Here is a 15,631-nt window from a genome sequence, read left to right as displayed (position 1 = left end):
AAATATCCAGAAACGCTTAAATATGTATATACTAATTTTTATCAGTATCCCAAAAAAAATTACGGACTTCCATAAAAACTTTCATCCCTTACTTCACCCCCTCAGAGGTAGAATATCAAGAAACGCTTAAATACGTATTTATTCATTTTTAATAAGTAACACAAATATAATATTTCATGGTTCTAACTTAAAAAATTGTGGACTTCCAGACTAATCTATATAAGAAATGTCATCAAACATAAAGTTTCATGTTTGTAACTTAAAAAAATTACGGACTTTGATACAAACGTTCAACCCCTATTTCACCCCTTTAGAGGTAGACTTTCAAAAATTCGCTTCTTAGTGGGTGTCATGAAATGTTAGTTTATAAGTGTACAGCCTTAAATATAAGTTTTATGCTTCTAGTTCTAAAATTGATAATACTTTCAACACCTTAAAACCTTTCATCCCCCTTTTCAACCCTTTACTGCACTTTTTTCCAAATAAAAAGTAGCCTATGTCTTTTCTCAGGCTCTAGACTATTTGTGTATCAAATTTAATTTAAATCGGTCCAGTAGTTTTGGCGTGAAAGCGAGACAGACAGACAGAGTTACTTTCGCATTTATAATATTAATATGGATGAAATTCCATCCAAATCCATCAAATTAGCGTTTTGAAATTAATTGTGTATTACATTATAAGTTGAGCTCACTGTCCATAGACATTGGATAGTGAGCTCATCTTACCAGCACATACACCGTAAGAAATATTAACTCTCCTTAACATCACCAATGATATTACTTCGGTATACGAAGAATGTGAATAATATGATTTATTCAATGTTTAATGGTAAATGTAATCGTGCTAGATCTAGAATCCGACGACCTAAAAATTGAAGAGCAACTTCCGTCCAAAGATTAATTAGTCGACGCAAACACTTATCTGATTCAGTTGCATCCGAGCGTAATAAATGATAATCTCCGTTGAAATTGCAGTGTAAATATAATATTTAGATTTAGTTAGTTTTCCAGCAGTACGCAGGTCAGACGCAGACGGTACGCAGTCAGGCTTACGTTAGCTACGAGACAGAATGGCTGACGATAATTCAGTCAAAGCTTCGAAGCCTAAGGTAAATAACTCAACCGTTGTAAAGGTGTATTCGTTTATTCTTATATATAGGATTATTATGTATTATAAACTCTGATGTTTAAGAATACCAAGTTATTTTGTACAACGAAACTTGTATTATAATATATGTTGATATGTAACAATGACTTAACTTCTCATTAAAGTTATGGATTAAATATAATTTTATTTTCTTTACGTAACATATAAATATCTTACGCTAATGATTTTCAAATAGAATAATTTATATTTAATTTTTATCTTAAACAGCATGTACTAACTTTTTAAAAATTTATTGCCAAAGTAATACGTATGCATAATAAAATTGTGGAATTTCACACAAATAAGACAATTATTATTATCATTCCTGAGGACGTTTGAATTCAATTCTGAAATAGCATTTCACTTTTTATTTGAAAATGAATTAAGGTGGGTCCTGTGGAGAAATGTTTTTAAAAATTGTTGTTACAGAAAAGTAAAGGCGACAAAAGTCGGAAGGAGTCGGAAATAGCGCAAGATGAAATTAAGAAATTCAAGGAGAATCTACTTCAGTCTACTACCAAAGGAGAGTAAGTTTGCTTAAGTAAGTTTAATTAGGCATGCGATTTCATAACGCGATATATTTTTTTAATTAGCTGAACAAATTAAGTACTAGGAGAACAAGACAGTCCAGGGGTTAAGAAAAATTAAGCTTAATCAAAGATTATGCTCAAAACCGAGCGATTATCAATCAAAAAAACACCATCAAAATCGAAATAATTTTTTTTCAAGTAGGCACATAAAAGCACTTTTGAAGCATGAGGTGAGGGTGATGTTACAGTGTTGAATTAAATGCAAAGCTACCACCGGTTCAGAAAGTAGATTCTACCGAGAAGAACCGGCAAGAAATTCAGTAGTTACTCCTTTCCACTATTTTAATTACAGAATATGTCAGTAAAGTACAATTAAATTTTTATACACCATGCCTCAAATCAATAATCACTAAGTCCATGCTTTTTTATCTTTAACATAATCTTGCATTGAGTAATATGCCTCATTTATCAATGCTTTTTTGACATGATTTTTATTTTTTTTAATAGGCCAAGTTAAAAATATCTGTGGAGTCTTTTAACAGACTGATATCTTAATTGTAAATATATTACTGTGAATATGCATAACATTGTTGTAAACGTATTGTAAAGCAACTGTAAATAGACCCACTTTATTAAAAACATCCCGAAGGGAGTCTCGAGCTCCAAGATTATAAATAGACTGGGCAGCTCTTTTTTGCTGTATGAAAACAGTTTTAACGTCCGCAGCGTTATCCTAAAGTAAAATGCTGTAAGACATAATACCATAAAAGTAACCAAAGTTACTAGTCGAGCAGAAACAACAGTAGTTAGTTGTTTAATTTTTTAATCGTGTATGTTGTGGAGCTCAGTCTTTCTATCAGGGAAATGTATTATCATATGCTTCATTGATGTTTATAATTCATTTCATACTCGATAGTGTAAGAAAACATCGTGAGGAAACCTGATTCTTTCGGATGAAGGTCTGCTACATATGTATTCTTCCAAATTGGAGTAGTGTTTTGCACCGTCTACTGAAAAGAAGAGCTTTAGCTTCAGCAGTGATACATCTGCAGGCTTTATCGTTTTACTTTACTATAGATAAAAAAAATATTTTAATTATTTCTTAAGACAGAGTGCCAAAGACACTAACCATGAATCATCCCCGAACAGCAATTTTTTTTTGCAAAACAATTAGCAAACACGACTACTAAATAACCTTTTAAAAACTACACATTTATATTATTTAGGAAATTGACCTCAACGTGATTTCTATATTATTTTTAAAGACATTTTATAACAAAGTTTAAAGCATATGCTAAATAATTTTAAAAAGTTCCATCTCACATTATGTAACCTTACTTAAAAGAGAGAATAAATGTTTCCAGTTTTTTTGTGGATAATGCTTCAAAGGTCTTTGAAAGCTAATTAAACTCGTATCATAACACGTTTTTTCTCATTATAATATTCCGTGTACTAAAACTGTACGTCTGTAAAGTGTAAATTAAATTATTTTTAAATATTATTATTTCAGGATTTTTTTTTTTTTTTATTTTATAATCACAATTTTAATTACAGACTTTTATGTCAAGGGACTGGTATTCCCATGCAATTTAAATATAAGTCTACATTAGCAGTCATATATTCCAGACGACATATTCATTGACTCGGAATGAGTACTTAAAGGGATGTTATTTGTAGAAACACTAATCTTTAATTTAAATTACAACTAAAGCCGGAGTTTTAAATCAAAGTATCAAGAACAGACTATAATTTGAATTTTCGTTAATTAACTTTGACTCAGTCGAAAATTAATTTATTAAAACTTACCTCTGAATAAATATCTCTAAATAAAATTTAATTAAATTGTGGTTTATATAATATATATATTTTCCTAAAATATGCTTACGTTATAATTACATTTTTTGTGTTGGTTGACTTTGATTAGTCAATTAAAATTTTCTTTCGTATATAATTAAAATATTTATATTATATATTATTTTTAGCAGCGGTAATTATTCAATGTAATTTTTCAAAACAATCGATTTTCTTTAAACGAATCTACATTTTTAATACCATCATAATAAACTTTTTACGTCCTTGATTCATGTATATAGCTCTACCACGGCCTTTATTTAAAACCCATATGTTTTATTTATCTTAATATATATATTAATATTATAAATAATAGTTATAAAAATATAGTAAAAAAAGATTCACGTAGATGCGTTTCATATTTAAAATGATAGAAACAATATTAATTGTAATTATTTTCAGTACAATTATGTCTGAAAAGAATATCGAACCCGAAGAATCCAGACGATATTCGATGTGTAGAGCGCGCCAGTCAATATGTGTTCCTGACAACGTCTTGGCTGAACTCGATGAAAATAAAATTTTTGAATTGAAAGAGGTACTAATATTTTTTTAATTTTAATATCAAATGGGATAACTTCACCTTTGAAGTTATATTAATTTTATATGCGCATATTTCATGACAAGAGATTGAGAGGGTAGCGATTCACTGCTATTGGACCATGACGTAAATTTATCAGTCATAATCTGTTAAAAATATTTCACCTTACGAAGAAATTTCCCATCAGTACGGTGGGTAATTCTGTAAGAAGGAACTCGTAACTCACTGCAGAATCGAATTTGAAATATCAGAATGTGTTACGCGACATTTACTAAAATAATAATAAAACTAGTAGGTCACACGCGAAACTTATCGTATATCAACAGATTTTTACAAATTTCGAAAAATATGACAGGTTTTTTTTTATTTAATTTCAATGTAAACTGACGACGTCTGTTCACACGATTTACATTTCTTTTTTTTATACAGCCATACCGCCGCTCTCTACGTGGCCAGTAACTTTTTTCCGCTTTTAAAATTAATTCTTTGTTAAATCATAACAATTTAATAAATTACAATCAAGAATCCTCATTATTTTTCTGCACATCTACGGCTGGAGCTCTTCAAAATGAGACTATAACCGATTTTTTATATGCAGCTAATCGTTTAAATCGTGCCATAATTACTGGGACAAAAATCGGCTTACGGTATTCATATATAAGATTTGTCAAAATGGCGTATCACCTTAAGTCGGCATCATTTCACGAGTGATAAACGAATTCTTACAGAATCGCTCTGCTTATAGTCAGTTGTTCATTTTTACCAGAGACAATGCAATGATATTGACGTGAGCAAAATACCAATATCACCTATTACAGGATATAACATATATTGCCCCCTCTATCTGAGAATACACTGGCTCACTTGTCCTTCAAATCAGAACAGAACACCTAAACAAAGCTCTATCACTGAGTCTGATGCAGTGATCCTAGATATTTTGTCCTTTTTTGCCTTGTCTCTTTAAGTTATTTACAAAGAATGAAATAGGAAACATATAAGTTATTATGTTAGCTAGCTACTAATAAAAATTATACTTTTTATAAATCAGGCATTTCTCCTGTTCGACCTGAATGGTGATGGATATATTGACCACAACGATTTATGCGGAACCCTTATTAGTCTTGGAGAACGAGTTGATGACCAAGCTGTTAGAAACATGCTCGCTGAGGTAAGTTTAATAAAAAGCAAATATAAACAATGCATGAAGCAAATTTTAATGTAATAACTAATTTGAATCGTACCGCATCGTACAAATACATTTCTCTCTTTCTGTCATTAGTAATTTGGCAATCGAAAAAAAAGGTAAGATAGCTTAACTTAATAATACGGCTACGCTATGTTTATTTGGTAAGTTAGTATACATAGATTAAAATAGTTTTCTATTAGAAGTGTTGAACAAAATAAAATCTGTTCTATAATTTTTGGCATTTTATTCTTTTAATAAATTGTTAGTTTTCAATGTTTTTTTTCATTTCACAATTTTTAACCCCCTAATTTCAATTCGTTTGCCGTATAATATCGTGAAGCTCGTAATAACTTAATACACTTTTGTAAAGTAACTCTCTCCATTATATTGTTAGAAATTCACAATTTCGTTTCATAAAACAGTTTTGTGTATTTTCCCTAATTTACTAAACATAAAATGATTAGAAGGTACTCGTGATGAAATTTAAGAAACAATTAGTTATTGATTAAAATTAAATTGAAATACCTCGTTAGGTAGGCAGTAATACGGCTGCAAATTCCAACGTTCCAGATACGAAAAGGCATGTAATATTGTTGCGTTAAACTCAGTTACGTTACGCGAGAGTAAAAAAGTATACCTTAACTTCTTAATAAACCTTAGGAGTATATATGTTAGTTGCTATAGCCACAATTCAGTCAACAGAACAGAACAGAGAAAAGTTAAAAATACCTACACAGAACTAAATTAAAAATAGCTACTGTAGAAATCATGGTCGCGTAGAATGGTACCAAGAATGTGCTAGCAGCATTTCCCCGTTGAATCGCAATTTCGATTACTTTGGCAAAAACTGAACTAGACCTCCTGTCACCAGTGTAAACAATAAGTGTTATACTTTTAATTTTTTTTTTTAAATAGTCCAAGATCCAACTGCAAACTGCGAAATAATTTGAAGTAAAAATACTTGTTTGCTTTTGAATTTTGCTCTACGTTTCGTTTTTATCTTACGATATTATATTATTATTGGTAATAGAGCTCTGATCATTAATCTATAGCTTCTTTTGATCATGGCCATCGTGACTGAAATCGTCTGATAATATTACATTTTTTTTTGTTTCGTTCAACGCTTTGGTTTTTATATTTTTAATCGAGACTATATTATGCCGGCCTTCGATATGAACTTATTCATATTTTTACATAATTATTTTACAACGTAAGATGATAAGTTAAAAGCTAGATATCCTTTTATCGTTTTGCTAGTGTTATCCCGGCATTTTGCCAGTACTCTAATTACCCCAAATCTGAGCGATTGCCATCTGACCTCGGTTATCCTTTATGGCCTTAACAAGTACTTTACTTTACATTGGAAATAATCTAACAACGATTTTACCAATCGAATATATTAAGTATTAAATTAAGAGGAATTAGACTATCGAGTAAATTGTAGCTGAAGTATGTTTCGATTGTAAAATGGGCCACATGGTTAGTCACCACTGCCCATAGACATTTGTACTGTAAGAAATATTAATCAGTCCAGATATTACCAATGTACCACAAACCTTGGGAACTAAGATGGTATATCCCTTGGGTTTGTAGTTACACTGGCTCACTCACCCTACAAACTGGAACACATTAATACTAAATATTGCTGTTTAGCGGTAGAACATATCATTCCTGCTTAGACGGGCGTGCTCAAAAAGCTTACACCGAGAAAAAGCATATAAAAATCTAAGTTGCTTTTAGTATTGTATTTTTCTTGTAATAACAAGGAAGTCGAATCATAGTCGTTACATAAACAAGCCATTGTTTACATGAAACCGGTAATGTCATAAAATTTTATGTTCGTATGAAAAACTTTGCTTATTTCCTATAAATAATCAGTACTACTTCATAAATTCATTTTTACGAGCACGTTTTAAGCACTCGCTTGTTTAATTTAAATGTTCATACAAGAAATGGCTTTGGCTTGGTTTTGGTTTTTCTTTTAAGCATTGGATTAAAAATAGTTTACGTTGCTCTTAAATCATATTGGCTATCACAAAAAAAATAATAGTTATTTGAAAGAAGTACGTAAAGCTAAGAAGAAGAATCAGCGAAAGAAACTAAGCGGGATTATTGCTATCGTTTAAATGCAGAAGGAGCTTATCAGTTTAAATGTATTTTACTTTATTGATTGTTACTTCAAAACTTCGTCATTTATGATACGATTTGGATTATTTTTATGTGCCTGAGTATACTTTATCTCTGATCACGTTTCAATTTAAAGAAAAAAGTTTAAAGTCGGATAATCTTTTATTCAAACTTTATATGATTATTTTCTTTGCAGACTAGTGCTTATGTTATTTGTAAACTAACCTAACGCAGATAGCTATGTAAAACCCTAATGTATCTTATCATCTAAGAATTATAGTTTAATACCAACACAAGTTACTTTAAAGGTATATTTTTTAATTTTGAATTAAAAATATATTTTTTAATCGTTCCTAGGACTGTTTTGTAAATTTTAAAGACCCGTTTACTTAAATACAAATCTAATATTTAAATGAAATATGAAACAATTCAATGAAACATATTGGTTAGGGAAATGTACACTTTGTAGCCGTCGACACATTTACGGAGGCACTACTCGCAAGTCGACGAACAATATTGCATTATATAGCTTTATTAGAACGTAAGAGATTGCTTTTACAGCTTCTATTTCTTTGCATGGAATATGTAATGTTTTTATGTAAAATTTTAAATGTAGAAAATCGTTTTTGTTATTATACTAATATACATATTTTTATCTTTTCAGAGGTTTGTTCTTTCGTATTTAAATGAAAACTTCTATTGTAAAGGGAATTGTCACTTTCGAATTCTTCTTTTAACGCGTAATAGTACATTGAATACAATTTGAAATTAGAATTTAGTTATAAAAATTTACTATCTATTAGAAGGTTGTCTCTCTGGCAAGTTCATAGTGTAGGCAAATCGCATCCAGGCGATTTGTTCATTTTTGTAAAAGTTGACAGTATGAATAATAATAAAAAAATATTTTAGGCATCAAGCCCACTGGATTTCGACTCCTTTGTCAACCTCCTCGGTTATAAGACCTTGGAACTCGACTCTGAAGAAACCCTCATTGCAGCGCTTTCTCGGTGGGACAGTGAGAATACTGGCTACATATCTGAAGACAGGTATTAGCATTTTAATAATTACTAATGACTTTTTTAAATCTCGAATATCACTTACTTGAATCGCCTAACACACAACTAAAACCTAAAAAGTCTCTTGTGAAATACTTATTCGATACAGAAGCGTCATATAATATCTGTTATATAATTTAACATTGTAATGTTTATTTGGATACATACATACATTATAAAATATACATGCAGATAGAAGTCAACTTATTCATATTTTAGAAAAAAGTAGTTTTTGAATTAAAGTAGAGATACCAATGAATACCAAGGACTGAGTCTCTCACCCTTACGAATAGTGTAGAGTTAGGCATAGTAGGTTCTACTCAACAAGAGACGCACAACGCTAACCATTACACAACTACTCTGGAAAACTATCAATAGTGACACGTGAACAGAATACGTAAAATAATACAATAGCGTGAATATTGATACATTTACGCTTCGAATGTATTTTTCTAAGTAATTTATAAAAAGCTTGTTCAACAAAAAAACCTTTCTCGAGTTTCTCATCCTCAGGGAGACCAAAAATACTTGATATATTTGTAAAGGTAGCTGTGATAAAAGTTTTTGTGGGCATCATATTTGTCATTTTTATTTGGCACAGTGTAACATTCTATAAGAAATGATTGTTGCGGTTTACACCTCTGGGAATATAACAAAATAGCGACAGTCATGCTAACACTACATAAATATAACAAAATATAAATAAAAAAACATATTAAATGTATTGTCATTGATTTGATTGATATTTTAGAAATAAAATAATAAATAGATATTTTAAATTGATATAAACTAGTCGTCTACAAAATAAAACGAAAAAAAAGCAAAGTTGATTTAAAAAATAAGTTTAAGGTTTTAAGTAAAAATAAAATAAAAACTTAAGTTATATATTAGAAGTATACGAAATAATTTGGTAAATGGTTTAAGGTATTGATTAAAGAATTGTTTAGTTAAACAGCCCAGCAGTTTAGCAAAAAGATAGCCCGTTGCCCTAATGCAACTTTGTACCTTCAAAGATTTAAATATTTTGAAGTGAAATAAAGTGCATAAATAAATATATATAAATAAATAAACATATGTTTTGCGTACTGCAAATTATATATTTTAATTATAATTATTATATACAGCCCTGAAATCACATACCATCAGTAGCCTATTTGCCAGTGTGCCTACTTATTTTAAATAAATAAAAGAAAAATAATAAATTTATATTCGCAAAAAAGCGTGCTTCTAAGACATACCACATAAACTTCCGTTGAAGAGAATTTGAAATAAGAGAGAAAGTTGGCTGACATTCATAATGATAATTAATATAACATCGTCACGTACGTTATAGCCAAGAACTCGTTTCCAACTATGCGGATGAACTGACTTATCTAATCTCTGCGGCTTCAAAACTTTGTCCGGAGTAAGAAATATAAGTCTAATAACTAAGTCATTGTATTTTCCTAACTTCAGAATACGCGGATATTATATCTGTTACAAGTAACGGAGTTTAGGAGAATAGAAATGCATTATGTTCAAATACATTTGGGCCTATTTTTTTACTATCCTTGCCTCTGATGGGATACCCACTAAAAGTTCTGAAGTGTTAGAGTTTTTCGATAATCTGCATTCTATCTCGCTTCGCACACTGTCTGCGAAACACAATTTAAAAATACTCTCTTAGGTATTTAATTTTCAAAACTCTGTTAGAACAGTCTACACTAATATTTCTATACTCATAAACAAATGCCTAAACACCGATTTTCGATATTTCGAACAGTGACAAAAGATAATCTCATTTACAAACTTCCACCCCCGATTTCACTCTCTTGGTTGAAGAATTAGCAGAAACATCGTTACGTTACATTACATACATACATTAACAGCCTGTAAATTTCTCATTGCTAGGCTAAGGGCTCCTCTCCCTTTGAGGAGAAGGTTTGGAGCATATTACACCATGCTGTTCCAATTCAGATTGGTGGATTGTGGAACATCGTAACAGTTATCTTTTCAAATACCTAATTGCATATTTCTAACTTCCAAAAATCACGAACTCCTATGCAAACTTTCAGCCCAAGTTTCACCCACTGTGATAGTACCTGGAATGGAAATGTAAGAAATAAACATAATTTCTATAATTTTCATCCCAATAACAATATATAAGCATTCAAACCCCATTTAAGTTGAGATCCCCTTGGATATGAAATTTTAAAATCCTTATGATTCTAGTACGATTTTCTGTGCAAAATTTAATCCCGTTAGAGATTAAACCCATTAGTTTAGGCACTTTCGCAAAGTCAACGTTTCTGATTTTTCTTTAACGACTGCAGATAAAATAATAAAAGAATCTCATCAGATATTTTACCGCCAAACAGCAATACGTTCCGGTTGTTGATCGGTTGTTCCGGTTTAAAGGGTGAGTGGACCAGAGTAATTGGTGATGTAAGGGATGGTTACATTTTTTACAGCGACAATGTCTATGGACGGTGGTGTCCACTTGTCATCATCATCAACATCAGCTGACCCATCCGCCTTCCTATATCATAAAAAAAAAAAACAAATCAAAAGAGATGTGCATTATTAATCCGTTAAATAATAAAGCCTTCACAAGCGATTCATAATATATAGTGATCAGACGACCAGTCATGCTTAGTCAGAGCTAAGTTTAATGAATCTGTTTAATTAAGTATTGAACGTTCCCGCCGCACGGGGAATAACAAAAAGCGTTTATTAATTAATTCAAAGCTTGAATGGAAATTATTTTGAACGAGGAAGTAATATTGGGAAAATGTTTTCATAATAGCATGCAGCTACAAAAACCGCAACCTGAATACAAGATTTTTGGGCCGGATGTTCCTTTGTATAATATTAATGATAAATAAACGATACTATATTTATCGAAAGATATTACCAAAAAAAATTCTATTTCAGTTTTAACGACTTGACGTTTTTGTAAATTTTATATTATAAAATTAACTTGTTGTTCCGTGCGGTTGTAACTGCGTTAAATGCTCTGCTTTGTGGTGTTAAATAGATACGTAGGTAATTAAATATAAAACATTTATATTGTAACCCATATCTTAAGATCTTTATCATCTTCTAATTTACATCGCGCACGTATGTGCGCGTGTAATCGGCATGATTTTTTCCGACTTCAATACAACTACCACTTCATAACAATTACAGCCGTATTTCAGCCAATTTAAATAGAAATACTTATGAATAACACTTTAATATCATGAACTATTTCATTATGGAAGCCGAGATGGCCCAGTGGTTAGAACGCGTGCATCTTAACCGATGATTTCGGGTTCAAACCCAGGCAGGCACCACTGAATTTACATGTGCTTAATTTGTTTATAATTCATCTCGTGCTCGGCGGTGAAGGAAAACATCGTGAGGAAACCTGCATGTGTCTAATTTCAACGAAATTCTGCCACATGTGTATTCCACCAACCCGCATTGGAGCAGCGTGGTGGAATATGCTCCATACCTTCTCCTCAACGGGAGAGGAGGCCTTAGCCCAGCAGTGGGAAATTTACAGGCTGATTATGTATGTATGTTATTTCATTATGAACTAGTTCATTAGTAAAAACCGTTTGAAAATCTGTTCGATAGTTTTTGAGTTTATCGCGTTCAGACAGACAGACGCTAGTGATAAGGCTAAATGGTTAATTTTCTATACATTTCATAAACTTGTTTCAAGTATTTTATTTTAATCACCATAAAAGTGTTATGGTTTAGTAATTTTAACGAGCATAATTAATTGAATAAATCGTAGCTAAATCTTTTGTTCGCAACTCTACGTCCATACACAATCTTTAGGCGTTTTAGAAAGAATGAAAATTAATAAGATATTAATAAGACTTAGGTACAATATTTTTTATGTACATAGAACTTGGTCCGACAAACCGATTGTATTTGAACAGATTGTCCATACGCCTCAGGGGGTTTAATATTATTTGTTCTATTTTTCCCGTAAACTGAACCTGAACCTGTTACTTCTTATAACAATTTTTTTATTTCTATTAAATCTAGTATCTATGCTTAATTTTATAATATAGTGTTACATTATAACTGTTGCGGTCTTCTAGCTAAGTTAGATTTACTTTTTTTTTATTCGCTGGAAAATCATAATCCGCGCATGAATCAGGGCGTATGTGGGACTCACTGGCACCCGAGTACCGACCACCAGTGGCATGTGTGGATATAGATAATTTTGATTGTTTTTAATTCCTTCCCTAGTGATCATAGGAATATTTACATTAAGCCCTTACTAGATATACTCGGTCGGTAATATTTAACTTTCTGACACAACGACGTACGTTTACCATACGACATTTTTGTACGTCCAAACCGATCTAGAGCTAGATTAAAGTAAAACAAAAGCCCCTTTTAACTCAAACAATGTCCCCTATTTCGAAGTTTCTAGTTTTGGAATGCCCGCCATTCGTTTTACGTGCTCTTCTCGTATCTTCCTTCCGAAAAGGTCATACACTGATGCAAGATCTTGCAGAAGACACGTTTAGAACGAACGTATATATCTCACACGAAATTTCCTTTTTTCGCCTGAGAACAATAGTAACATACATTTAAACAGAGCAGTAATATTCTGGTTGAAATATAATAAATGAATGATCAGTGCATCGCAAATTTGAGTTGTTTATTTAATAGCATTATTTAAATTTGGTTATATGTATTTTTTGTTATATACCGTTTGTATGTTTGAAAAATCTAATTACTTAGCTGAGACGACCACACAATTCATGAGCTTAATTTAATATGAGGCAAACATTTACAACACTATAGGAAATCTTAGTTGAATCAACATGAAATACTTTTGTTTAATAAGAATCAATAAACTATGATTTTTTTTGTAAATGACGGACGTGCCGTACATTGACGTGAATTACAATATTAATTTAATAGCATAACAACATAAAATAATATTAATTTCTTTAAAAAGCTGTAACTTCTACAAATACTTAATTTATAAGCATAACAACTTAAAACATTTAACAAAATGAACTCATTTTAGAAAAGAAAATGAGTTAAATAATTGCCTTAACGACTGTTTTTTCTTAATTTAAATACATAAAGTACTGTTAATTTTAATATGATTTTCCTGGAAGAAATGGCACTGGAGCTAAATTGCGTGCTATTCAACGCATTATCCTGGTTCAAATTCGTATAAAACTATCGATATTGACCGTTCTAAATATTTTTTAAAAAAATCTCTGCAATAATATGCATGGAAATGAATAGATTTGGAAAGTATTTTCGCCAATTTGCAGTGAGGTAACGCGGCTTAATTTTTATTTTATAATATAGTAAGGCGAACGAACAAATGGGCAAGTAAGAAATATTTACGATTCCTTGCATTGTCAATGCACCACCAAACTCGGAAGCTTTGTTTATGGAGCTTTTGTTTTCGGGTGGTTATTTAAAAGCAAATAGGAAATAAATTGAAATTCTTTCTATATTATATTTATTCAATTATTCATATAATATTTATCTTCTTGTATATATTCAAGTTAATAGGATATTTTCTTTATGATTTAGGTTTAGACATTTAGTGGACGGGAAATGGGCCATCTGATGGTAAGTGTTCACCACCGCCCTTAAACTTAGGCGTTGTAAGAAATATTAACCATTCCTCACATCGCCAATGCGCCACCGACCATGGGAATTAAGATATTATCCTTTGTGCATGTAGCACTGGCTCACTCACCTTTCAAACCGGAAGACAACAAACTTTACTTCTTTTTGTTTGGTCGTAGAACCTCTGATTGGGTTGTATCTACTTTACTCGGGCTTTTTCCTACCACCAAGTAATTTATTAATATTAATAATTAATACCTAATCGAGAATATGCATTGGTCCAGCAACTTTTTAATCTGTTAATAATGACGATTATTATATGACGACCTCCGTGGTCGAGTAGTGTGTACACCGGTTTTTATGGGTACGCTACTCTGAGGTCCCGGGTTCGATTCCCGGCCGAGTCGATGTAGAAAAAGTTCATTAATTTTCTATGTTGTCTTGGGTCTGGGTATTTGTGGTACCATCGTTACTTCTGGTTTTCCATAACACAAGTGCTTTAGCTCCTTACATTGGGATCAGAGTAATGTATGTGATGTTGTCCAATATTTATTATTATTATTATTATATACATGTTTAAATTATTATTGAAGTATAATTTATATTTTTTCATTCTTTTACTACATTGCAATAAAAATGGATTTATTAACTTATTTCTTGCTCCAGTTCATAAATTATATCTATCTAATTACGTCGTTTCTATTCTATCACCACGTGAAAGAAAGATAAACCAACTTATGAGAATTTCAACCACCATGTTTAATGAGGCCGAGATTAATTATAAAGGCAATTGAAGTTCATATAACTCAGCAACGCTTTCCCGGGCTTGAACCTGTTATCTTCCCTATAAATTATTTAAGCAACTGAACCATTTCAGCTCTTAACATTTACGTAATTAAAGTTAAAACTCATGGCGTGAATTGAGGGTACCTCATATAGTAAAGATTGGTTTAATGTACTCGTACCGCATTTGTGTTTCAGAATTCGTCACGATTTAATGACATGGGGCGATCGTTTCACTGAAAAGGAAGCTGACTATGCTTTAGACGGGGCACCGACTATTCAAAAGGACGGATACACTTTCATAGATTACAAGCAATTCTGCACCAAGCTCAGCGGACTCAGGAAGCCTAACAAACATGCTTTAGAAGTTTGAGAGAGTATTCGGAATATGGGCTCGGAAATACGAATTAATTTAATGTTGTTTGCTTTTCACGTTTATTCTAAACATTTTGGAGAAAATTGTGATTGAATAAACTTTTTTTATTTCATTTAACTGTTTTCTTGTATTTATATAGTGATCATTTAGATAGATTTTAAAATGATTTTCATTGATGACGCGGTAATGATATTGTACTATGAATATTATTTTTATATAAAACGAGCGCACGGCTTGATCCGCTTGTAAACATTCGAAGTCCGTGTCAGTAGAGTATACCTGATAGGGCTCGGTACTAACGCCTGACGCATGATTTATTGTTTTACAGTTAAATATCTGGTTTAAAGGGTGTATATGTCTATAGCCTATGCCAATTGAAGTAGAAATAAAGATAAACATACCTTAAATTTATGTATTTTTGGCATTATAAGGTGTTTTTAATTTCATCATCCT

At 31.4% G+C, this 15,631-nt stretch overlaps 3 protein-coding genes across 3 annotated transcripts in view; 1 reads left to right on the top strand and 2 right to left on the bottom strand.

Annotated features, from left to right (window-relative positions):
* Sol1 overlaps positions 1-15,631 on the bottom strand; it is a 224,370-nt gene that overhangs the window by 178,699 nt on the left and 30,040 nt on the right. The window lies entirely within an intron of this gene.
* Positions 832-15,288, top strand: LOC113393055 (myosin regulatory light chain, smooth muscle). Its single transcript, XM_026629752.2, has 6 exons — positions 832-1,108; positions 1,576-1,673; positions 3,930-4,065; positions 5,117-5,236; positions 8,291-8,427; positions 15,001-15,288. The coding sequence occupies exons 1-6, from the start codon at positions 1,070-1,072 to the stop codon at positions 15,173-15,175; spliced, it is 705 nt and encodes a 234-aa protein (XP_026485537.1). The 5' UTR covers positions 832-1,069; the 3' UTR covers positions 15,176-15,288.
* LOC113392893 (NADP-dependent malic enzyme) overlaps positions 12,911-15,631 on the bottom strand; it is a 200,994-nt gene continuing 198,273 nt past the window's right edge. Inside the window, exon 13 of the transcript XR_010309298.1 lies at positions 12,911-12,927. The gene's annotated coding sequence lies outside the window, so the exon portion shown is untranslated. The remainder of the gene's footprint in view (positions 12,928-15,631) is intronic.

This window comes from Vanessa tameamea, chromosome 12 (genome assembly GCF_037043105.1).
Source record: "Vanessa tameamea isolate UH-Manoa-2023 chromosome 12, ilVanTame1 primary haplotype, whole genome shotgun sequence".
NCBI classification, from domain to species: Eukaryota; Metazoa; Arthropoda; class Insecta; order Lepidoptera; family Nymphalidae; genus Vanessa; species Vanessa tameamea.
This window is presented reverse-complemented; position numbering and strand designations above follow the sequence as displayed.